Below are 27,358 nucleotides of genomic sequence, written 5' to 3'. Positions count from 1 at the left end.
CTGTAAAAATTCTAAACAGCTGGAACACCATAGATTTCATGCTGTGGACCAGGACCAGTCTCACCAATATTCACGCTAGCACTTCCTGTCGAAAAAGAACTGCTGCTGCTACTGCTACTGCTGCTTCCACTACTACTAACAAACGATGAACCACCTTCTTGATGGGAACTCTCAATGGCACTAGCGGCTCCATTACCTCTAATATCAACACCACCATCAACAATTTCGGAACCAGCAAATTGACCACCTCCAATCGATCCACCAATTGATTCGATATGTGAATGTCCTCCTCCTAATCCACCAGCATTTTGTTCAATGTTGGAACTGTAACTTCCTCCAAGGAAACCACCACCTCCACCACCACCTTGCTGTTCACTCCTAGTCTTGTACTTAATAAAGTAAACTTCAGGTTTGCTAGGCTTAGCAGCATTCTGTTGAATTTGTTGGATTTCTTCATAAGATGGCTCTTCAGGCTTCTTCACCAAAACATAAACAATTGTCTTCTCTTCAGATTGTCCAGCTGCATTGGCTAATTGAGCATAGTTGGTAGGCTGACTGACAGTTGGAGCCTTGATAAAGATAATCTTGTAGTGTTTCTTAGCTGCAGCTTGAGTTTGAATCTGTTGACGGGATTCCTTCTCTTCGAGATCCTCTGGAGGGACATGAACATAGATGTGCTTTTCAACTGTTGGATCAAGAGGAGCACTTGCAAAGGTTTCACGAATAACATTGCCAAGGGCACCATTCAAAATACCATTTCCGCCAAAGCTACTCGACTGACCGAAAGATTGCGATGCACTTCCTTGAGAGAATCCACCTGATTGTTGACTAAATCCTCCCGATTGCTGGAATTGACTAGCACCACCGCTAAATCCACCAACATTCTGATAACTTGATCCAGAACCGTGGGAATGTCCTCCTCCGTTATGTCCAGATCCTCCTCCAGCAATAAAGTTCGAATTGATTTGAGGTCTTGAACCACCTCCAAAGCCTGAACCACCACCAAATCCTGAACCACCTCCGAATCCTGATCCACCACCAGAACTAAATCCACCCGAATATCCACCACTCAAACCATGTGAAGAAGGTCCTGGAATCCTGCCACCTCCATTGATCGAAGAACTTGCATGTCCACCATGGCTAAATGAGTTCGAAGAACCGAAAGAATTTTGTAAAAATGACGGTGCTGGTCCTGGCAATGGAAGAGGAGGTCCTTGTGACAATGGCAGAGGAATAGGTGCAGGTCTAGACTGTTCGGCATAACCCTGTCCGTTTTGGAAAGACTGGGTATGAGAGTGACCACCCTCACCAACAGTAATATGACTGTTCAAAGTGACAGCTTGTGAATCTCCATGCCCGGATCCATGATGAATAATCCTTCCAACTGATTGCTGTTGCACCAAAGCAGCTGCATTAGGTCCATGATTGCATGGGGCACCAGGACCCACAACAGGCTTAAATCCTCCTCCTCCGAAATTTAAATCCACTGGACCACCAGCATCCTTGTAATTATATCCTTGTGGCAGTGAAAGTGCCAATTGGACGCAAAATGCGACTAACACAAAGCACTTCATTTTATATTTCGAGGGTATAATTTTTTGTATAAGACTTCGCGACACGTCAAGAGAAAGGGTATGCCGCGTTTTAACTTTATTTTTGACTTATGCTGATGAATGTATCTAACCGAATGACCGTCATCTGAAATCTTAAGATACTATTTATACCTCGAAAGTTTAACGAATCAATTATACTCGAACACGAAAAAGGTATATATATAAATGTTAATCTCTCTTCTTTCTTTTTTGTTTTTTTTTTTCTCCCGCGTGTGCCGCAAAAGCCCAGCCCTCTCCTAAAGTTCCCCACCGAACGAAATTTTGCGCTGTTACCACTACCATATGCGTGCATCATCATCGGTTTGTGTGGCAGCGGTATCGTTGCGTCCGTCATCGAATCTTGATTCTCTAAAGGTTTGGCTTTAACACGTTTCTCCAAGAAAAAAACAAACTTTTTTTTTTGACTTTTTTTTGGTCCAAAAAGGTTTAATGGAAATTTGGAATTGGTTATGGTGGACAAGAAGTGGAAGTTTAAGACGCAGTTTCCTATGATGAAGTGTCACTTTGAGAGCTCTTAGGATAGGTCGAGTGTGTCTATATCACGTAACCGAGTCGAGAGCGGTCCTCGTTCACCTATATAAATATCCGTTAATGATCAATCAAAGTGTCAAACCGTCTAAAAGAGTGCAAAACAATAAAAAGGTGGAGGTGGCAAAGAAATACAATAGAGACGATGGAAAACGTGTGAGATACATTTTAACGCATGTAACTTGAAAAAAAAAGTACGCAAGTACACATACCTGGCAGACAAAACATGCATGCGGAAGTATGTAGATGTGTATGGAAATTTGTATAACAAAGATGCGTACATGCGGGTTTGATATACGCTCATGTATGTGAAGTTCCTATTCAATAAGATGACAATATGTAAGGTGGTTTATGCAAATTGGAAGCTTATGAGATTGGTTTTGCTTTTGCCAGGTAGATAGAGTTGAAATTGTTGGCATACGGGACGAAACGGAACTGATGGGCAGAATGTTACCTCAGTAACAATTGACTTAAGCACTCTCTGATTGAATTTGAATATTTTAAGTTAAGACCAATGAAGTCAAGTCAATGAGATTTTGTTTTTTTTTTTTTTGTAATTTGGTTTTCTGTTTTGACTTTTGAATGCATTGAAAGGGTTATGACGTGAGTGTGCTTGTGAATGAATTAGTTTTGAGCAAATTTCAAATCGTGTTGTTTGATGCAATTTAGTTAAATATTTATAAAAGATCAAAGATGTCTAGCCGAATTCTTAACAAGATACCTTGGGTATGAAATGAAGTTTTTTTAAAAACAGTTTTGCAAATCTTGTGTTAAAGTTATTATGTTTATTAAGTTTCTGTTTATGAAATCTTTTATCTATTGTTTAACTAGTTTTTTTTTTTTAGATTAATATTTGCACTTAATTTATGGATGCAAATTATCATCAAGATCAATAACTTATTTGCTTATAATAGCTTTTATTGTTATAAATGCGTACAGGGCAGCACAACTTTGATCTTATAGTAAAAATTGATTACTAGGTTAAAACTCTTAAAATTTTTGTTTACCAAATAAAAAATTTTTATTTTTATTTCCAATTTTTGTGCTATGGTTACGAAAACTTTACTGTATTTCATAAAGAATAATTAGGTAAGCCATGTTAGAAATTAAAAAAAAAAAATCATGTGTGCAATTCACACGTGGTTGAAGTGAAACCTTAAAAATCATTTTTCTTGCAAAAAAAAAAAATCGAAAAAATATAAATTTTTTTTTATTTCATCACTTTTTTTATAGGACAACCTACAGTAAATTTATATACAATCTGAAAGCTTTTGTTTCAGCTCAAAATATTTATATCGACCATGTCTATACAACATCTACAAAAAGAGCTAGAATTTTTTTAACCCAATTAGTTTTCATAAAAAAAGCAAAACAATCAATCTCTTTTCTCTTCTAACGCCATTAAACCCATTTTTGAAAAGACAACCTATATTAAATTTTATATCATTATTATTTCACCTTTTATATGACGCTTCAATCATATTTCTACCATACCTACAAAAAAAGTAAGAATTTTTTAAAGCCAACCATGTCAAACTGAGATTACGGTACTTCCTCTACTGCTGGCTGATCATCGGCAGCAAAAATCTTCACATATGTTTTGAGGTATTTTTCAAGTTTTTTCAATTGAAGATTATATAACTTGTAGAGCACGTACCGTTATGTGTGATGTATTTAATGAAAGGTAATATTATCAGCATGCGTATTAAAGTTAAATAAATTTGTTATGTGCTCTAGATGAAAAGATATAACGTGTTTAGAAAAAGAACATCTTTTCACCGTTATCTCAGAATTTTGAATATGAAATTAATTGAAATTTTGCACAATCATAATTTATTTATTTACCTATCTACTGTATAAATTTCATTCATCTATCTATTAAAACAAAAAAGTTATGATCAATTGATTTTTCGTGTCGCTTTTTCGTTTCATCTTGTTTCAAATCACTACGATACTAAAGAAGTTTTCACTTCAAAAAAAAAAAAAAAAAAAAAAAAAACATTTCAAAAGATGTTATTTCTTATTTCAAAAAGACACCTTAAAATTACAGATACCTACCTACATAGTAAATAAGTTACTTAATCAAAATCACTAAGCTGATTTTTAAGAAAAAAAAAACAAATTTGAAACAAATTCGGTTAGAGGTTTAGACTGTTAGCAGGGATAGGTTGTAACATACGACGATAAGAGACTCATGATTCCATGTCTTATTTTTGCCTGGTGTTCAACTTTTCAAATGGATTTAATCGTCATATCGCTCAGTACAAAGCATTTTGATGAATTGCTTAAAATTTTGATCTTTTACCAGAACTTTTAATAAAAGCTTTGTGACTTCTCAAATAGTAACATAATTTGAAAATTAGACAAAGCAACTATCTTATAAAGATAAAATGTTACAAGTTACAACCTAACTTATGTTATGTAATTTCTAATAATGCCTGGTGTCATAAAGTTAATTACTACTCTTCCTCAATTTTATTATATTGATGTTGATTTATACCTTTTCTTTGACCTTCTTTGGGTCATCAGCAGTCATCAACACTGCGTAAGGTGGTTGTAAAAAACTCATAACAATTTTATTTATGTCCAGTTCCTCAAGGCTCTTTGTGTGTGTGTTTATTTGTGTCCTAAAGAACGGGGAATATTACTTAATGATTTTTGATTGAATGATTTTTTTATTTAAAACATAAGATAGAAGCTATTATTGTTAATGAGTATTTTTTATATTTTTATTGCATTAATTATACAGAGTCCCAGGGGTCGTATTGCCAAAAAGATTTTGAAAAGTACTTATTTGCAAATGAAAAATTTTCATTGTGCAATTGATCTCATAGAATAAATTGAAGGTTTTGCAAAACAAAATTGAAAAGAAAGATCATCAGACATTTTATGAGATAAAATGTCCCATTAGGTTACATGTGTCCTTGCTCTTATGGTAAAAGTTAGCTCAGAATGTTAAATTTTTTATAGAATTAATAAAACAAACATTTAGGTATAAGTATGCCATTTAATTTCTTGTAATATAACAATTTTTATATTTTTTTTGTTTTGAAAATTCTAGGAACCCTTTTTAAAAAACACTATTTATTAAATACAAAATTTTCAAAAAAAAAAATACAAAAAATTCTTGTACCTATGCTATATTCTTAAGAAATTTATATTTAACACATTAAATCAACCCGTTTTCATAAAATTGACTAAAAAAAAATTGAAACTTGTTTTAAAAATACAAAACAAATTTTTTGAAATCAGTTTAGTTATTTACGAGAAAGTCCGAAAAAAAAAACGGTTCTATTTCATTTTGGATGTAGCGGGATACAGTGGCGTAGATAGCTTTTTGCTAAGGGGGGGGATAGATCTAGTTCGCAAATTTTTTTTTAAGTTTTAATAATGCTTCTTTGTATTGTTTTTATTCTCTTTAAATTGGAGAAAGTTCTTTCGGTAGTTGACGTAGAAACCAGCAATGTAGCTAATATCTTTAATAAAATATAAATACCAGGACAACTTTTTTCGGTGCAGCTTTCGAGCGCTTTCAATGAGTTCATAGAGGAAGTATTTTCCCTTCTAATCAAATATCTTTTCTGAGTTTTAAATTCTTCACACAGAGAAAAATATGACCAGGACCACCCAAATACCAACAGATTTCCTTATTGAACTGTTTTATGAAGAAACCTTATTAATATCAACAATTAATAAGGTTTTTCCATAGAGATTTCTTATTATTTTCATGTACAAAATCTTTCAAAATTTTTTTGTAAAAATTTCATATGTATTTTTTCTAACTTGGCACTAGAACAAAAATTGTGACCAATATTTCTATAGTAAGTTGGAATAGGTGATCCCGTACATGATCGTATTTTTTTGTATTAAAAAAACAAAACCGACTTCCATGGATCAAAACTAGGTTTTATGGTTTTTCTAATGGTACTGAACAGGCACCAGCTTTTCAATACCTACAAAAAGAATTATCAAAATTGGTTCACTTATTCCAAAGTTATGAGGTGACAAACACAAAAAACAAAGTACAGACGAATTGAATAACTCCTCCTTTTTGGAAGTCGGTAAAACAATTAGGAAATCCCGATTGTTTAAATAATATTTCCTTCTTGGATGAAAACTATAAGGAAATCTTATTGTTTTTGTTCTATTTTATGTGGTCTAGTTTTTGGTAAAACTCAACAGTTTCATTAAATTTTTTAGTTGCTTTGTCTATTTACTATTTCAGACGAAGAATCCTTAGAAAGAACCGGAAACCCTTCTAGTGTGTTTTCATGGTTTGTACATTTTTCTCCAAGGCCCATTACATAGAAATCGAGAAAAAGATTGAAAACAGTAACACGAAAATATTCTTTGCTGTACTTTGAACCGAAGGGTTCGAACGATTCTTTTGTCGCTTCACTTTATTCTTATGTTTAACGCCTATGTCAAGGATTTCAGCTAATTTTTCCCATATACAAAAAACTTTCGAAAATGAGTCGTCTTCTGCCCGTTTAATTTTTAGTTGATCCCTTAAATCTTTAGCGAGCTCCATTGCTTGGACCAAGTCTAAATTCACTCTTTGAAACACCGACTTAATGGCAACGAAAGTTGGTAAACCATATTTATAACCTTTAAGCTAATCAAGAACTCGAAATCCATAGCGTTTTTTTCAAAGTGCGCTTCTTCAACTTATTTATTCATGACTGTTTATACTGCACAATTATCGATCCCAATGGGGGGATATATCCCCCTGATCCCACCCCCCCCCTATCTACGCCACTGGCGGGATATTACATTTCTTGCAGTAAGAAACGGTTTGGCTAGAACACTTGGGTCATAGTTTTGATTATTGTATGTTCGATGATGTCAAAACGGACCACTTCATTGAGGTTTCCTTCCGTTTTAATCACAGGTTTAGTGTTTGTTTCCGAGTGCAACAAACGTTCTAAATTTTAATTACAGCATTGGTTCGCTTTTTTTGTCAATAAACTAACAGGACAGAACTAGGTTTTCAAAAAAAAAAAACCTAAACAATATATCAACTGAAAGGTTATCATAATTATTGTCACTGGAATTTGATGGTGACTTGAAAGCGACCATCCTCGCATATTTTTTTTTTTTTTTTTTTCTAAAAACAAATTTAATGTTTCTTTTTTTTTATTATCAACTTTTTCTACCAAAGTTAATAAAAAGAGCAGACGAAATCAATATCGAACTTAAAACTCCATTTAATTATCCCCTAATGATAATGACCATATTGCTTTCTTGTTTAAAATCAAATCCACTATTATTGGTTTATGCAAATTTAACTATTATACCATCTGACGTAACTTCTTAATAGACTTTTTTTTTCCCTTATCCAATTTAAAAGAAGCCAAAAAAACAAAAACATAAAAGCTAAACAAGCCGATTAAATAAAAAGGCACACTATTTGGTACCAAAAAAAAACGATTCAAGTGGGTAGATACTTAACGCGATAACAATGCGTGATCTAACAGAAAAAGTTGTAAATCCGTTTGTTATAGTCATTCATTCATATGACCATTAATCATGGGGTTTTTATTTCTTATAAATATATGTAACTTTCCAACTTATAAGGTTATAAGACATTAAGATGAAAAAATAAAAAAACTAATATTGACTTTGTATTATTTAATCTTTTTTTTTTCTGGGAAAAGATGACCAATTTGTATGTCAATCAACCCGGTATTGACATCAAAACAGTTTTTAAGTGCTTGTACGACCTCTAGGTACATCAGTGTCATATCAAAGTGGGAAGCCCTTAAGTCAAAATGAATTTATGATTTTTCCAGAGTACCTTTTTTTTTTGAGGAGAAACATGCTTTCCAATGGTTTAATGAGACGTTCATAAAAAGTTGACCCTAAGTCAACAAAAAAAGACTCGACGAACTTTCAAAAACGCATCACTCTCATTTAACTATTAAAGAAAGTAATTGAAGACAAACGGACTGATTTTAAACAAAAATGCTCTTTAATTTTCAAATTTTCAAGACCTAAAGTTGTAGTATCTTCCGGATATATCTACAATGACAACAATACCGAAGTTAAAAAAAAAAATTAAAAAAAAAAAAAAACAAAATCAAAACAAACAACCACGGCCGTCTCTCCCTCCATTCATCACTTTCACTGAATCTCAAATCAGTCGAAAGATTTATCCAAAGCAGACTGTGTGCCTCTCTTTTTTTCTCCTTCCAAATGAATTGCCTTATGAATATCTTCAAATCGACATCCAAAAAAATAGAAAATAAAAGTGATTTCGTCAAAAAAAAATAAAAAAAAAACAACAATATGCAAATTCTATTGACTTGTAGTCATATAGCGCCTGGTCTATACCGGGCCCAGGCGTGCTTATGAAAATATTCATAACAAATTCAGTAATAGAAAGAGAGAAATGAGAGAAATGAGAGGGAGAAAGATAGTCATCCGAATGATTACAACATGCTTGCGAATTAGTTTTAATGAAAGTTCGAACCACATAATATGCAAATTTTTGTGTTTATAGATACTTTTTTCGATTATCATTTGTTTTTTTTTATTTTTTGTGTTTTTATTTATTTACGTTGATTGTGGGAATTTTTTATCAACATTTTTTTTATCTTCATTTTTTTATTGCATCTTTAAGCATATGGAAATTAGATAGAATTGATGATGAAGATACTTATGCAACAGCCTCTTTTCCGGACCTTTGCTCTCTGGAAACAAACAAACGTCCGGGAAGGGAAATAAAGTTTATCTGAGTGTATTTTGGGAGAAAAATGAATTTTATTTCACCATTATACCAGTTTTATAGGATAGTTGACATGATTTTATCTGAAATGACGAACGGGAGAAACTTATTTATCATTTTTTTTTTTTTTTTTTTTCATTTATTACAATTTGAATATATGATTGGTTGTGAGTAAAATTTGAATTCATGTGAACTGTGAATGACCTTCAGAGGTATTTTACTTTCATTGGAATCAATATAATTATTATTTGTGTCAATAATAATAAATTGAAAGTAGGTTGTGTAGGAATTATACTTTTTTGTCGTAAACATTACCTAAGATTGATGGTTTAAGAGATTAATTTGTTTTGTAATACATATTTGGTTGACTTATTCAAAAATGATAAATCTTATGATGACAAATTCAAAACCCATTTTGTTTTCTTTTTGCTTCAGAATTATATGTGAAATGTGAAGGTATTTACTATACCTTGAAAAATGTATACATTACATTGCATTTTGTACTAGTAATTATTTTTAGGGAGCCGGACAGAATCCCGTTATCCAAAATCTAGAAAGCCCAAAATCCAGAAAACCCAAAAACCGAAATCCCAAAAATCCCAGAAAAGCCAAAATCACGAAAATAAACCAGAAAAAGTAAACAACTCTTCAAAATACATACACTTACACTTATATTGTTTTTCACAGGTTGACACCTTAATTTGCACACTTAGGATTGTTTTCGAAATCGAAATAACGAAAAATTTTATATAATGAAAAATTTGCGCGAATTTTTCGTTTCATATAATTTTTCGGGATTTCGAGATCCCATTCGGGTTGTCGGGATTCTGGTTTTTCGGGATCTTGGGTTTTCGGGATTTAGAATTTTCGGGATTTCGGCTTGAATATTTAAGTTCAAATTATATGTTTTTTAGGGATCGGGTCAAAATTCTGGCTTCAAAATTCTGCTTTTCAAAATTCTGCTTTTTTAACGAAAATTCTGTTTATCAAATTTCTGTTTTTTTTTCTATTCTGCTTTTCAAAATTCTGCCATTATTATACTTAACCAAAAAATTCTGCCAATTCTGTTTTTTTTTTATAGCATATGCGTTGACTAAAGAAAAATACACCTCATTAATGTAATTCAACATTGGTACTTTCCTAAATTTTTTTGTTTAAGTGTCGCAAATATTTTTTAAAATGCATAGACTGATTTTCTTTAAATAAATTCTATAAATTATTGGAACCGATGTTATTGATACAAAATATTCCTTTTCTTATTCAAATTTTTGAATATTCATCTTTATTTGATAAATTAAAAAATTTTGAATTATTTTCGGAAATTTTTAGTATTAAAAACCTTTTCTTAATATTTTCAAATTTATTCATTTATAAAACAAAAATTAATATGCATTGAAAGAATGACAAATTACTAAGGTAAGTAATCAAATAAGCAGATCATTTTTCAAGAAGATGATTTTCCAAACCCTTTTTTAATTTTTTGCAGTATTTTGAAAAACAAAATTATGAAAAGCAGAATTTTGAAAAACAAAATTATGAAAAACAGAATTTTGAAAATCAGAATTTTGAAAGCAGAATTTTGTAAAGCAGAATTTTGAAAGCAGAATTTTGACAAAAGAATTTTGACCCCGGCAGAATTTTGACCCCAACCCGTTTTTTTTATACCTAATTGGTGTTTTATTTTATGTTTCTATTAAAGTTTCAGAAAACAGACAATTTTGTGAGGAGTTTTTTCCTTTTTATGTTTTACATTCGGGATTTTGGCCTTTATGGATTTTTCGTTTCCGGAATTTAAATTTCCAGATTATGCCAGGCTCTCATGAAAACATTTCCAGTTCGTTAAAAGCCATGATCGCCAGCCACTACTGAAAGTAGGTTTTTAAATAATAAATTCTTGGAGGACTAACTATTCATGAAATGAATCTTAACTAAGAGATAAGACTGTTCAATTTTAATTCTTTGTTTTCACTAATAGTATAGTCAAATAATATTCCCACTCATTTAAGAGATGAAAATTCTGGTGTAAATGATTTTAATATCTAACTTTATGTTTTTATCTTTTCCAACACATTTTTTACGGAAACTTGAGAAATTGCTAAAAAGGTATAACAACATTTTTTTTTATGTGATTTTTGAGTTTTTTTTTTGAAAAGTGAGTTCTTTTTTAACAGAATAATTCTTTCTTTAACAGAATTTTTTTCTCAATGTTACAAAATGTACATACGCTTCAGAAGAATTTTCCGTAGCCTTCTCTTGTTTTCTTTTCCGACGACTATAAACTGAGGTTATTTGCATATAATAAAAAAAATGTATTAATAAAAAGTCATAAAAAAAATACCATTTGAAGCTTTCAACTTATTTTAATTTGAATAGATGTTAGTAATTAATTTTTATTTTAAATTTAAATAAAAAAATCATCAATTACACATTAAATTAAAAATATCATCTGGTAGGACCCTTAGGATCCATATATAATTATTGCAAATAATTTGAAATGCTCATTAACAACTTTAGGTACCTACCTACACCTCAAAGGTTATTTCTTATGTTTGACTACGAAACATTCACTCAATCACAATTCATTAAGTAATAATGTTCCCGGTTGCTATAAGACACAAATAAACACTCAAAAAAAGCCTTCAGGAACTGGACATGAAATATTGTTATGAGTTTCTTACAAACACCTTACACATTGTGTTGATGACCCAAAGAAGGTCAAAGAAAAAGTATAAATCAACAAAGAATATTAAAGTGAGGAAGAGTAGTAATTAACTTTTTAAAGACACCATAGATTATTGGAACTTGCGTCATAGGTTGATATGCTGTAACATTTTTCTTAAGGTAAATTTTCGAAGTGAGAGATTGGAGCGCCTTTCCTTATCCTTGAATCATTTTACTTTACACAGAAAGGCGATTTTTTAAAAATAAAAACAAATATATTGTTTGTATTTAAAAGATGATGAATTTTTCGAAAAACATAAAAACTATTTAATTAATTATTTTTAAATTAATTTTTTAATATTAAATAAAAACCATATATTAAATCCTAAGATTAAAAGGTCACGAAGATAGAAATAATAATTAAATAAAAACCTATTTGAAAACACAGATTTTAAAGTTTTTTATGTTAGTGCCTAAATATTTTTTTTTAACTTTAAATTAAGTTTTAATAAGAACAATATAGATTAAAAAAATGTTAAATATAAATAAATAAATTAAATACTTTGAATAATCTTTTAATAGCTACTCATAAAAAATATTAGTTGAAAAAACAGTGTCTCAAATAATTTATTGAGTAATATGTTCTTTATTTGAGTTAATACTTTTCAGACACAAGAAGTTACAGATTTTTGAAACGCCCAAGTCGAACCATAATCTTACTTTTCAAAACTTGCCTCATGTTTTAATGCATTTGCAAATTCGACTCAATTATATTTCAAGAGACAAAAAATTTACAGATTTTTGAGACGCCTAAGGCCATGTGGGCCTACTGTGCTCCGTGTGTTTACTAAATAAATCCTCAGTAGGAAACAGCACATTTTGAATACCACTAGATAAGAATTGAATTAGGGAGAATACTATGAAACTTTTGGACTTATGACAGGAAGTAATAAAATTACAGTACCTTGCCATATTATTAGGCCCAAGCGAAAAAAATACATGTTTTTTGCTTCATGTTGCTCAATTTTTAAAGATTTTTGAAGTGAAAACTTCTTTAGTATTGTAGTGATTTGAAACAAGATGAAACGAAAAAGCGACACGAAAAATCAATTGATTATAACTTTTTTGTTTTAATAGATATTCAAAATTCTGAGATAACGGTGAAAAGATATTCTTTTTCTAAACACGTTATATCTTTTGATCTAGAGCGCATAACAATTTTATTTTAACTTTAATACGCATGCTGATAATATTACCTTTCATTTAATTTATCACACATAACGGTACGTGCTCTACAAGTTATATAATCTTTAATTGAAAAACTTGAACAATACCTCAAAACACCTGTGAAGATTTGTTGCCGATGACCAGCCAGCAGCATAGAAGTACCGTAATCTCTGTTTGAAATTTTGACATGGTTGGCTTTAAAAAATTCTTACTTTTTTTGTAGGCATGGTAGAAATATGATTGAAGGGTCATATAAAAGGTGAAATAATAAAGATATAAAATTTAATATACCTAGGTTGTCTTTTAAAAAATATATTTAATGCCGTTAGAAGAGAAAAGAGATTGATTGTTTTGCTTTTTTTTATGAAAACTAATTGGGTTAACAAAATTCTAGCTCTTTTTGTAGATGTTGTATAGACATGGTCGATGTAAATATTTTCAGATGGTATAAAATTTGTTGTAGGTTGTCATATGAAAAAAGTGAATAAAAAAAAGTTATATTTTTTCAATTTTTTAAAATTATTTTTAAGGTTTCACTTCAACCACGTGTGAATTGCACACATGATTTTTTTTTTGTCCAAACGTCTTAATTTTTTTTTTTGTCTCAAGTAATCATTGTCTCATTTTATATACGTTTTGATACATTTTGTACGAAATAAGTATGATATTCTTACGCAAGTTTATTGCTTATAATCCAGCTTCTATACATTTCATTGAAGGAGGATTCTTAAGGCTATATTAAACCCAGTTCAAGAAAATATTTATAAATTATAGTTGACAACGCAAAATTGGTAATCAATTTTTTTTCATAATCACTTTCACCACATCAAGTCCTTGAAGCATGAACAATTTTTCAGTCCTTATTCAACCTCAAACCAGGTGCTCTTTAAATGTATAAACTCTTTTATGTCGATTTAATAGCGCTGTTTAATCTAAAAGAAACGTGTCGATGCCGAGAGGTTCTCATGTGATAAATACCCACTCATTATGTTCGCCATTTAATGTGCATAATTTAACTAAAAGACGAACCAATTTTCGGGACCACCCATTGAACCCAATATACACCAAATGTAAACGCAGCTACAAGTCCTGAAATATTACATATTTCTTATAAATTATTAAATTTGTAACGCAAGAGCTACAACACTGTGAAGGTTTGCATGTGTCTACTGATGGTCAGAAATTGCTAACCACTTAACCAAGCATTTTGCAACACACAGAGTGCGATGGTTGTGATGCCTCGAGTGTAAATATCGCATCAGGCACTATATGAGCATCAGACTGAACTGGACGTTGCGAAGTAATCGGTCATGCAAAAAAGTGATGTAACCACAAATTGAGTCTACAACAAATTGCTTCTCGTCGCGTATACAAGATTGTATAAAGTTAAAACCTTCCAGCCCTCATGGCGGCAGAGGCAGTGGCAATGGCACCCATTTGCCATGATACGTTTCATAAGTTCCCATAAGCTGAAACCTTATTTATTCTTTCAATTGGCATCCTTATTTATCACTTTGCAATGCCCATATCCAGGTTCTCCATAACGTTGCCGCTCTACGCTGTGTCGCCGCCACCATTCCACGGAAACATGTCTCTTTCATCTTGTGCGTGTCATCGTCGCATCGGTCGTCAGCGTGTGAGCAAGCACATTAATTTCATCCACATGACTCAGTAAAATTCACCTTTTTTTTTATTTTTTTTTTTATTTCTGCGCGATTCATTGATGTTAAAAATATAAACTACCAACTAAAAGATAAAAAGATGTAAAAAATAATTGCACAATGATGCGGTCAGAAAAAAAATGAAAATAAACAAATTTCCTTCTCATAAAACAGCGAGCCGAGCAGCATGCGTGATCCGGGCCTAAAGGCTTCCAAGGCTTCATTAATATTTGCATCAGCGCCCGTGATCATGATTTGCTTAATAGTTTCATTTCGTCGGCGTTATTTTTTCGTTTTTTTTTTTTGTCATTTTTAGGCTTCGTCCGTGGCATCATTGATGTATCTGGAGAGGACGATATTTTTTTGTTCCTATACAGAAATCGATTGAATAAAAAATTGTAAAGCTTATAGATCCTGCTGGGTTGCATGTTTATGCTAATTTTAATACTTTTACGACGCTACGTGATCTTCCTGGGAATGCAAGTTGTTATGAATTTCAACTCCAAAAGTGATAACTTTCCTTCATTCAACAATTTTGTTGAATTTTGAAAGTAGATATCGATAATTTTGTTGAAAGATATCGATAACACCGATAACGTATTTTGAATTAATTTTTCGTTTCATTTGAAAAATTTATTCAAAATAGGTTATTGATGTTATCGATATCTGCTTTCAACAAAATTATCGATATCTATTTTAAAGTTTCAACAAAATTGTAAAAAAAAAATGGAAAATTCTTACTTACAATACTTTACCTGGATAAACCAATTTTAATAAAAATAAAAAAAATAGAAAAAATCCGAAACACGTAGCATTTAGGTGGATGTACTGATAGGCACACATGTGGGTCGGTACGTGAACATGAATAAATTGTGTGGAGGTTATTGAGCGTATTTTTTTTTTTGAAAATTTCATAACAATTCGGTTTTGCCAGGCTTTGACTCATGAAATCAACTACAACAGTCAGCAGCACCAGCAGCAGCGACGGCAGTAGCAACATATTGTAATGCAAAGAAGAAAAGTGAAACGTTAATGTCATTTGAGATTTTATTTTTTTTTGTTATTTTGTATTTTTGTGTATTTCTTTTTTTTTTCATCAAACGAGACGATGATATCTGTTAGGAATTTTCAATTTCATTTTTTACGGACTATCACCCAATATTGAAATAGATACTGTTTTGTGATACAATGCCTTTTGCGTGTGTGTATTCAAAAATGTCTTCCTCAAACAATGGATTTTTGAAGGGGTAGTCATGGCAGTTTTTTTAGACAATGGTGATTCTTCCGTTTAAGATGCGAAACTTCACTCCTTTACTGTGTGTTTGAATTTCCAATAAATATTTTGAAAGGAAATACAATAATTTTTTTTTTTTTTGAGTTGTTATAATGGCCTCAGAAATAATAGAAAATCACCTTGACATACACAAAATATGAAATTTTGAGTTTTTTTTTTAATCTTATTTTCTAAAATTTTTAAACTACTTTACTTACTTTGATGAAACTAATATCTTGGGTTTTTGACCTTTATAGTGAGTTTATGTCAGTTAGCAATCTTCAGGTTATAATTTTTGGTATAGAATATTATTCTGAGTTCATTAATTTCACTGTCCAAGTTTTGTTAAAAAAAATTTTGAGACATGTGTGTGCTGTTGACTATTTCCCCCTAAACCTGAGAAATCGATTGGCATCATTATTTTTTCGATATACCTATCGGTAATTTTATGCATTTTGCTCGGTTTAAGTCATTTTTCTTGTTTATATTGCTATTTATTCTGCTCAAACGTTATTTACTACCAGCATTAAGACAGTTAAACAATTTTGAGCAATTTATTCGAAAATTTTGCAATTTTTTGTTAACAAAATTCAAAAATATTGTTTTTTTTTTTTTGCATTGTTATCGTTTTATTTTGTTTTAGTGGAGTAACTAAAGCAAATTTTAGATCCAATTTTGATAATTTCTGTTCTTAAACGTCGGTAATGAAAAATACTTTAACCTATATGAGTTAAAAAATGCCGGTGTTGCCGTTTTGTTCTTATTTTTTTTTATTAAAAATCATTTTTTTCAAAACATTTTTTTTTTTTTTAATTTCACAAATTTATTTAGATTATTAACAGAAAAAAAATATATTAGAGTGAAGGATAAGATTAAATCGATTAGGTGGTAGAAGCAAATTTCTCACAAATCGACTTCAAATGTACAAAAAATCTATTACAACACAACGGCAACACATACATTATTAAGATATGCATTTTTATAGATCCAGTACCTATCTGTAAAATTAAAATAAAGTAAACTGAATGAAGTGTTCTTGAAAAAAGTGTTCCTCAAACTTTGAATTTTGTGAAAAAATTAGTAGAATATTTTGGTGTTCTTGATCTCATACGATTTATTAAATGCTCTTAAAGCTTTGCAGCAATCTTTTTTTTTTTAAGATGGACTCATACTGAATTATTTTGTGAAATAAATTTGTTTGCACCCTAAGAAAAAAAAAATCAAAATTCTTAGAACCGCTAAGCAATGTGTTTTAATTTTAAACAAATTTAATAAATAAGTTAAAAACAACTTAGAATATTTGCCTTTAGGGTGGTGAGAATTTTTCTCAAATTAATTGAAAAAAAAAATTGATTTTCACTTCAGGGAAAGTTTGTAAAATATTTGTTATGAAATAATATAAAATTGAGTATATACGATACGCATTAGTGGGCTCAGCGAAATGCTATTTAACATTTACTCTTGGAAAGCAACCAAAATCGATACATATGTATAATTAATTTGATGCAAATTTAATATTACGATACCAAGAAATCGCAGCTTACAAACTTTATGAGCACTAAAACTCATTTTTTTCAAAAAATCAAGAAAAACTTTTCTGAACACTCTAATTAAAAATATTTTTTTCCATCGATAAATTTATTTAAAATATGTGAACCACACCATTTTTGTTTGTTAACTCCTCTATTAAAAGTAGAAGAAAGTATTTTTTTCTGTGCCACCTTAATGTAATCGGTTTAAAAATTTTTACAAACAATATTTTTAGAAACTGAAAAAGGAAATATTATTTTGCTCAAACCTTGCTGAACAAACCTTATTCCGTGGTCGTTTTTGGTTTTTGTCTGACGTTTATGAACATTCAGTCATTAATTATTAAAATTGAATCGATAATTTCAGAAACAGCATAAGTCCATGAGAACCAACTTTTCAGGAGCAACAAAAAACTGTTTTTTATGTTAAAACTCCACAACACTTCAAATTTAGAGTACCTATGCCGAGTTATAATCTAGCTAAAGACGCATTTAAAAATATAAAAAATATAAACCTTTTTTCAAGTCTTAGCGGGTTTTTTAGCCTTTAAGGTCGCTGGACTTATGTCGTTTCTGCTCAAAACGAATTTTTGTTGGTAAAACTTTTGTTTTCATCTAGCTATGGCTTTTGAACCCTGCTTCTGATTTTAATCTATAAAATAGCAGTAGATAGATTAAATCCTTACCTCTTCATTGATGTATAATTTTTAAGCTTGAGTGTCATGATGGCTGCCAAAATAATTAAAAACTGATAAAATGTCATATATTCAAGAGTTAAACACGCTGCCACCTCGAGGAAATCTGGCTATAACTTTTGAACCCTGAGTTCAATTTTAATGAATTAAATAGATATTGATAGAGTAATTCCTTACCTTTTTAAAGATGTATAAAAAAAGGATGTGCGTTTCAAGATTGCTGCCAAAATAACTTAAAACTGGTAAAAAGTCATGTATTTAGCAGTCAAAAATGTTGTCACCGGGTGAAATATTTCCATATATTTTGAACCCTTTTCTTTCAGTTTTCGTATTTGGGGGGGTCGGGGGGTCTGACATACTTAATTTTTTTTTTCAGAAGATGAATAACTATACATAAATGAGAAATCTCAAAAAAAAAATTTTTGGGAAAAATGGACTTATGCTGTTTCTGAAATAAACGATTCAATTGTTCTTAAGATTGCCTGCAAAAGTTCTGCAAAATTTGTGGGGTCATTATGTAATAGAAAATAGATGTAATAGAAAAAACCCTGTTTGCATAAAATCGATTTTTTTAGAGGTACGCTTAATCAAAACTAGATATTTTTGACGTTTATGGAAATACCCCTACCCAATTGGGGCAAATGGTCCATATTATGGGCTTTTGGAATGTGCACTTTTTCTTATCAAATTTCATATAATGATAATGTCATGTTTAATTTTTATCACAAATTCGATTTTTTTTAATGCTTAACTTGCTTAACATATCCAAACTAAAAATCAAACTGCCATTTTACATCCCAGACTATAATATTGATTCAAAAGCTCTATGGCTAATAAAAACGACAAATAAAATAGCAATAAATTCGGTCCACTGACCAATTTAATATGAGTAAACCTACTTGCAATTTTTGCTCATTTTGCAATATACCTCTTCTATGCAATATATTTGCAAATAAAAACCAAAGTCTTGTACACTTACTCGTAATTGCAGGGCAAATATTTTGAGCAATATCGTGATTGTAGGTACACACAGCATCATCACAAATAATATGGTTCCTTAAGTAAATATTCTCAAGAAGATTTCCGCAATAAATATTTAATTAATAATTGCGTAATATTTCGTCATGAATATTTGCGCTTGAACACGTTCAAATGTTTAGTAGGTATTGAATTGAGTAGGTATCACTCGCACTAAGTCATGAATCATGTTAATGACGGCACAAAGTCTGGCTTAACCGCACTCCACCGTCTTACCGTCATCATTGTCATCAGCGCCATAAGCCATAACCATTGACAATGAATTGACGTAGGAAATGGCTATTTTATAAAAAAAAATAAAAAAAAAATTGAGTTTTTTTGTACCTTTTTGGGTGTTCCTGACAATTTTATGAGACTTTTAGTAGATTTTTTGTTCGAAGAGTTTTTTTTTTCTTTCTTTTTCTTCTTTTACTTTTATTATTCGCACTTTCTCTATTTTGTTTTTCTTTTTTATAATTTTTTTTTGTCGTATCTTGTATCTGGGTATCCAACACAAGAGGCCTCAGGCAGAAGAGACGACGGACGACGATGCTATGGAAAGAATGAAGCTTATAGTTACCTAAATTATTTTCGGAACCAACCAAAGTCGCATGGCATAAAAATTAGTATACAAACGGGTTGCTTTTATTAAATGATTTGGCCGTAAGCGTTATTATTTAACTTTATTTTTTTTTTTTCTGTGTGTAAAGAAGCCGGTCGGTGGGTCGATCGATTTTTTTTTTTTTTTATGATTCTTTGAATTTTTTGGGGCATTCACTGAAAGTGTGAGTTTGAAAAAAAAAATATTAAGTTGGGTTTGTCTCTTGTTCCGGTTATGGCAAACTAATTGGATCACTTTGGTTTTTGATGACCAAATGTTGTATCCTATTATGAAGGTATATAATCACTTTTGAATTCCAATCTATCACATAGATAAATTAGATACACGAGAAGGTGTTACGTTACACAATCATTAAAACTGGGTCATGTATTTATGTAAGAAGAAGAATGTTGACATGTGAACATGTGATAGGTAAATCTAACTTCTTGTTTTGCTACTGAAGAAAGCTATGTCAATGTAGGTTTATTTCCAGTGCCAAAGTGCGTTACTGGTGCGTTACTCTGCTTGCGAAAGAGTTTCAATTTCAACAAGTGGGATCCATTTTGCAGTGAATACTTCAATATAATATAAAACCCGAGATGTAGGAAAATTTAAAGGACATTATGAACTTAAATACAACATCTTTTATCTTACGAAAGGAAATAAAACATTAATTATTTAGAAATAATACCAAATTAAGGTTATTATAATTTTGTTCCCAAAATATACCTACCTACCTCAATGTATTATCCTACTGAAATGTCTACAAAAGACTATAAGAACCAACAATCAACATTAACACAAAAGCCCAATGGTTAAATTACTTACAAAAAAAATACACAGTGTTAACTTGTGGAAACCATCGCTCTTCTGACTGGGCATCTAAACAATAAGAACAGAAAAAAAAAAGATATATGAGCAGAAAAGAAGAAAAAAAAAATAGACAGTACCTAATGTATCTTCCCTTTTGTTAAAACCTTATTCAGATATCTATTCATGAGGATCTGGCTGCTATAGGAAGGAGGTTGTTACATGAAATGAATTGCAAATTCTAAAGATTCTGACCCAAGATGATTGCCTATTGAAGGAAAGAGACCATCCACCAGTGAATAATGGGATATGCGTTACATAAGAACTGATTTGTGTGTTGTTTCTTTTTTTTTTGTGTTTATTGTGACAGTAGTAAAAGAATAGCTGGAATAACTGAAATGGATAAAGAAATGTGTGATTTGTTGACCCACAAGTTTAATTAACAATTTTTCTCAACTTTTCTTGGAATGCGATGTATCCTGATTTGAAGAGAAAAGAAACTTTGTCTAACATTTAAATAGGATTGAATAGGTGAAGTTTGTTTGTTCTCTAAGTTTTCAAAGTTTAACTTTCGTTACTTGTATGAACCTTTGTAATTTTCTTTTAAAAATTAAAACTCTACAAAAACAAGGTCTATATTCAGAGGTCAAAAGGAGAAAATTAAAATAAAAAAATTATTAGGAGTAGGTATAAACCAGTGCAAATGAGTTTTTAGCGGTAAAGCTATAATTACATAATAATTTTTAGCATCTCAAGCAACTATAATTACACTGGTCTGCAAAATTTAACTTTTTTTTCTCCTTCAAATAATGTTTTGATATTATGAAAGATTACACTTTCCTGAATCTAAATCTGGTTTCAGAAAAATTCTATCAGGTACCATTTTTGTAAAAATGATTTTTGAAAAATGTGGGTAGTTTCTAAAAAATCAACCTTTTAGATTCATTTGAACTCGTGCAAAATTAAAACTGTTTGTAGCTCAAATTTGGAGAAATTATTCCTCGTAATATGGCCTATCGATTGACACAAAATATGTCCTTTTACATTAATGATTACTCATATTTTAAAATACTGATTTACAAAAAAAGCAGAAATATAGAAATCCTTCACTTTTTAGGAAATCCTACATGAACAAAAACACCTTAATTAAGGAAAATGTAAAATATCAACGCCCATTATATTTAAAAAGTCAAATATATAAAGAAAACCATAATAAAATACATTAAACAAAATTTGTACGTGTTTTGTAATTTTATATACTATTTATCTATTTAGAAATATCTTGTTTGTAATAAACCATTCGATAAACTGCCTTGTAAAGCTTCAGATTTGTTTCTCCTAGAAACAAAAGTATACTTTTCTTATAGTTTTTGTTGTGCTGAGTTAAAATCCGAAGTCAAAATTCTATCACGTGAGGATTTTGAGATATTCGCATTAAAGTATCACAAAATCAAGTTTTTTCTTAGAAAATCTCAAAAAAAACACTACTATATCTCAAAAACCAGAGCTGACCGAAATTTTTTGAGTTCGGATTCAAAATCAGCGCACTAAAGTCCATTACAAAAGTATATTTTTGTTCTAGGGAGAAAAATATATTAATTTTTAAAGATCGGTTTTTTTATGGTAAGATATGCCAAACCTACTAAACTTACTTAAATTAAGATATAGAAAGAAATAAGTTCTTTCTTAAACCGTAACAATTTTAATTAAAGAATATTATATTATGCCAAAATATTTCTTCGAAAACAGCAAAAAAAAATGGGTTTTTGAGATTTTCTAAGGGGAATATCTAAAAAACGTGACGTGATAGATCAATTTTGACTTCGGATTCGGAATCAGCATACAAAAATCCTTTAGAAAAGTATAGTTTTATTTAAAGGAGGATTTCCTTTCAGACCGGTGTTATTTATTGTCTTTAAAATCGGTTAACGGACCATAATTCTAAAAAAGCGAACAAATTAATTAAAATTAATTAAATTTAAAATAAGCATTTCTCATTGTCAATTTTTTTTATATGCAAAAGTTTACAAGAAAACAAAATTATACATTCAATAAGCCTTATATTTCTTCTAAAGAATTAAAAAATATAAGAATGATTTCTTGAAATCACACATTTTTTATGAAAACTTTTAACTTTTTTTTCTGTACACATTTACTGTCAATATTTTTACATGACAACTTATAGTAAATTTTATATCATCTAAAAGCTTATTATTTAAGCTTTCAAAATTCACCTCAATCATGTTTATACGACATTTCTAGAAAAAAACTAGAGTATTTTTTTATATGCAATTATTTTTCATCAAAAAAATAATAAAAAACAAACTTTTTTCTTCCACCTTGATTGTCAAAAATATCAGTTTTTCTCAAATATCTCAAGGTCATAAAAAAAAACTTGTTTTTTTTGCCATAACAGTAAGTAAAGTGCTACCCATTCATTTTGTTTTTTTTTATTATCATTTTCCTTCCCTAATTAATTATTTTTTAAAGTTGTTCAAGTTTTAAAGTAATAATTTCAGTGCTATTTAAAAGAAAATCTCTTTTAATCTTTTTAGTTTTCAATTTTACTATATTTTCATAAAATCATAAACGGTTCAAATTTTGATGTTTTATATATTATTTTACCATAAAGAAATTGTTTCAATTTGTTTTCATTTATCAACATAGTAATTAGGTAAACACATATATATTTACTAACATAGGTATGTGTGTGGAACTCATCCATTATTATTTGAACTAATATTTGTGAAATTGGATGGTAATTGCTTCTACAACCGGAAATGCATTAATTTGCAACCCGTCGTGTTGTTCGTCGCTCAATATCCGAAAACAGAAATATTGTTCTTTGGGGGGGGGGGGTTGATATGGTTGTAAGCCTATTCAGAAATTAATTTGATTAATAATAATTGAAACACATTAAAGTGGGTGGCAATAGTTTATTATTAATTTGATAAAAGCAGGAGTGCAATGGTAAAGAGAATCTGAAATTATTATTATTAAAGCATTATAATTAACAAAAACAAAAAAAAAAATGTGTTACTCTAAAATCACATGGATTAATTAGTTTTGAACGGCAAAATGCCAACATTAATAAATCACAAATGTTTTTGCATTGTCAATTAAAATTTTCGTCATGCTGATTGGAGCGTGAAAATTTACAATTAGAATTTTTTCATATTGGAAATAATTATTATGAAAAAAAAAATCAAGATTTGTAATTTAATCACACATGTATGTTCAATGTACTGATTTATAATGAATGATTAATTGAAAAATTTCAAATGGACGACTTTTAATGGGATTGAAATTAATTAATAACAATTTTTTTTTAGTGAAATATTTAGATTTTAATACTCTATTTTTTTTGTTCAAGAAATAATTTGAATATTAAATTAAACAAAAAATTATTATTAATATCCAAAAATATTTTTTAAAGCTACATGTAGAGTTCTGCCTCAAAGTCCAACGTAGAATCGTATGTCCTCTTCATCATTGGTATTTATCATATCATTTTTCGAGTTGTAAAAATATCAATTGAAAAAAATACATTTGAAATCAAAAAAAAAAATATTTATTGAAAATAAAATATTTTTGCATTAAACAAAAAAAAAATATTTATTGCAACTGAAGAAACATTCTATTAAAAATTAAAATTTCATTGCAACTGAAAAGTATTTGCATTAAAAAAAAATGCATTAAAAAAAGTTATTGCAACAGAAAAATATTTGCATTGAAAATAAAATTTTTATTGCAAATAAAAATATTTTGCATTAAAAAATAAAATTTATTGCAAAATATTTTTTTCAGCTCCAGGCGGATCACTAGTGTGAAGCAGTAACGTGGGAAGGTTATGATTCCCTTGACATCGAGATCATAACAGCGCCGAGAAAAAGGAAGAAGAAGAATAAATATTTTTTTAATGCAAACATTTTTTATTTGCAATAAATATTTCTTTTTTAATTTGTAATGGAAAACAAATGCATTAAAAAAATGATTTTTGCAACTCTGTATATATTACAACTGAAAAAAAAGTTGCATTAAAAAAAATACATGTATTGCAACTGAAAAATATTTGCATTGAAAATAAAAGTTTTACTGTAAATAGAAATATTTTGCCTTAAAAACAAAATTAGTGCAAATCAAAAATTTTCTACATAGAAAAGAAATTTCAATAGCATAATTCTAATAATTCCTGAGTGGAAACACTGACATTTTCAAACTCCCATTATTTCCAAATATTGAAGAAACTTACACCACACTTTTTCGTTCACTGGGGCGTATACGTACTTTTTTATATTGCAATTGTTTACGCAATGAGTTTTACTGCCACTAAACCTTTTCTTTTTGACTTTTTATCTTATAATTAATAATAATCAGTAAATTCCTTTTTTTTCTAAAAGAAAACTAAGTAAAACTCACAATTAAGTAAAAAATAAATATAATTTTCAAAAATAAATAACAAAAGTAGCTTAAAACACATCAAAAAACCATATTACAAAAATTAGCAAAAGAACATTTATGAATAACACAACAACCTGTCAGCTTAAAAAAGCCTACACAAAACGCATTCCAAAACTTGTATATAATCCCACTTGATTCCGATGCAAAAACCACGCCAGGATATTATATCCTTGCACATCGTCTGACTGTGTTCCAGAATGACAATTTTTCTCCTCTCGCATATTAACACAATCCACTTTATTCTGTATGATGTCATCATGGTGTGCAAATGCAGCAGCAACTAACACGGGTCACATGGCACACAGGTGGGTGAAGAAAAAGAGGTTGATGGGCGACAGAAGTGTCGCATATTAGGAGGACCTGTGTCTGATGCACACACGTTAAACAGAGATTATCTCTCTAACAACCCCGAAGGGTTGTCGTTGTCGTCTGTCGTTTTCGTCGTCGGTCGTGATCATTGTCGCTTGTGGTAGTCATATCGTTGTTGTTCAGGCGATATGGGAGATAATTACTCCGACATAAGGATGGCGCGGTGGTAATAGTTTGGGCTTAGCTCATTCAAAAGCCTCTCGGTGAATCCTTTTGTTTAGCCGTCAAATTGCTTCCATTATTTGCATCATCGACTCGGTCGCTCCTAGTTATGGTGTCATTAGCAATAGCAGGTCCATGTTCTCTTACTACGTCATTAGCTATTGGTACCAATTTATCCACAGGTGGTGTTGAATATTGTTGTAGTGGGGTTGAGAATGAAAATGGAGGAGGTGACTGTGACAATGCCTGTGACTCTGCTGTCAATTGAGTCTCATTAGTGGTATGCGAGCTGTTAATGCATGGTGCATCGACTGGTGGTGCTACTGATAAATCACCAGCCTTCAACACTTCCAATTTGCTTCTGTAAGTCCTTTGGAAGCATTCTGCTCGAAGGATATTTGGCGGCTCTAGGTTATGGCTTGTATTTTCCTGCGCGAAACGAAATTACATTAGAGGGAACAAATTGATTTATTTCGGGGGAAAATTTTGTGGCAATAACATACACTTACTACCGATGACGATATTGTTGTTGTTGTGATTCGCCGATGCTGCAACAAGGGACTTGTCGGAATGAACTGATAGCCGGGGCCCATTGCTGGCACGAAAAAGCCTTGAATTGAATACTTTTGTCCTGGGGGAACATCAACACGTTGCAAGGCCATCTCGAATGTTCGATAGACTATTTTAGCGGCAACAAGTTGCCGCACAAGATCCTCAGCTCTAGCCGTCAGCGGATTATCCAATTGCAAGTCCTCGCTGTGGTGTGATTTTAACTGTGAAACATAGGACATAATTAAATTTCATTGAATTATATTGTCAGAGTGGCAGTGCGGCAGTCCCAACAGAAATTGGCAGAGGAAATAATTTAACTTAATCCACTGCTCTGGTATCTCTGTTTGAACTTAATTTTTTGTTTCCAACTGAACTTCACACGAGAGAGATGTCAGCAGAAATTATATTTAAATATTCAACTATTTGTGTCCTTTTTAAAAGGATTAAATTATTTTTTTTTTTAACTATTTTTTTCAATTTCAATATGAACTTGCATAGTGCTCATAATCAAGGAAAAAAAAATAACAAACTTTTCAAAGGATATTCAAGGGAATCAAAGTTAAAAACGAATTTTTAATACCTACAGTATACTTTCAAAACCCTCTTGTCTCCTGTCTCTCCATTTAATCCTTTGCAAGCTTGGTTGGTTGTCGTTTTTCATTCAACAGAGAATATATACAGAGTAATCCTCTTTACCCTACGTTTATTTTCTTTCAAATCTTAATTGAAATTAATTTCTTAATTGGAATTAAAATATCGAAGGGATTGGCATTTGTTTTTGTGGGTTGGTTATATAGTTCGGTTTGGGTGTGGATGAGACACAAGATGAGATGAGATTCACTGAAGATATAATAAATACGTTGAGCTTGAATGTTGCAATGAGCCAACAGCAGACATAAGAAGAAGCCACTGACTCATCAGATTCATGTCTTTAATTATAATGTGAAGCTTAAAATATGATAACTACTTTTGTGGTTTATTGTGGGTGGTGCAACAGAGGGAAGTAAATTCTAAATAAATGGATTGGGGGGAGTTTTTCTTAATTGGGATTAATTAAATGAGTGTAATATAAATAAACGTATGGGTTAAAAGATTAAAAAGGATTTTAATTGTCTTCTTTTGATTTTTGTTTTTTTTTTTTTTGTATTTTAATAAGCAGTATCTAGAATTGAATTGGTAAATAGTCTGAGAAATTTTTGTAATTTGAACTTGCTTTGTGAGAACAAATAATTTATCCAGAGAAGAAAGTCGAGATTTATATGAAAAAAAAAGAAAAGAAATGTAATTGAATCTTGTGGGGCGGCTTAGCAACAAAATCGTGCACTTTGTGATAAAAGCATGAAATTTTCATCGTTGGTAGTACTCAATATACGAGTTATTTTGAGATTTTGGGCAACCTTGTATTCCATCCGGAAGGGTAGATACAAGAGTTTTTTTTTTTTGTTGCACTCGATATGTTGCTTATCATAGTA

The 27,358-nt window shown here is 30.4% G+C and overlaps 2 protein-coding genes across 4 annotated transcripts in view; both read right to left on the bottom strand.

Annotated features, from left to right (window-relative positions):
• Positions 1–11: 11 nt before the first annotated feature.
• On the bottom strand, positions 12–1,624 carry LOC129915000 (keratin, type I cytoskeletal 9-like). Its single transcript, XM_055994454.1, has one exon. The coding sequence runs from the start codon at positions 1,572–1,574 to the stop codon at positions 12–14; it is 1,563 nt and encodes a 520-aa protein (XP_055850429.1). The 5' UTR covers positions 1,575–1,624.
• Positions 1,625–24,763: 23,139 nt separating this feature from the next.
• The window catches only part of LOC129914202 (uncharacterized), a 64,274-nt gene continuing 61,679 nt past the window's right edge, over positions 24,764–27,358 (bottom strand). For 2 of the 3 annotated variants that reach the window (XM_055993332.1, XM_055993334.1), the window contains exons 15-16: positions 25,838–26,107; positions 24,764–25,763 (exon numbers count right to left, since the gene is read on the bottom strand). In XM_055993332.1, the coding sequence (XP_055849307.1) occupies positions 25,362–25,763; positions 25,838–26,107 (672 nt within the window). In that variant the 3' untranslated portion in view covers positions 24,764–25,361. The remainder of the gene's footprint in view (positions 25,764–25,837; positions 26,108–27,358) is intronic. The other variant, XM_055993333.1, reaches the window with a different exon arrangement.

This window comes from Episyrphus balteatus, chromosome 3 (genome assembly GCF_945859705.1).
Source record: "Episyrphus balteatus chromosome 3, idEpiBalt1.1, whole genome shotgun sequence".
Classification (NCBI taxonomy): domain Eukaryota; kingdom Metazoa; phylum Arthropoda; class Insecta; order Diptera; family Syrphidae; genus Episyrphus; species Episyrphus balteatus.
Note: the sequence above shows the minus strand (reverse complement) of the source record. Positions and strands in the feature narration are given on the sequence as shown.

Excerpts from the sequence above, each read along its gene's own strand:
- LOC129915000 (XM_055994454.1), bottom strand. The coding sequence starts at position 1,574 with ATGAAGTGCTTTGTGTTAGTCGCATTTTGCGTCCAATTGGCACTTTCA.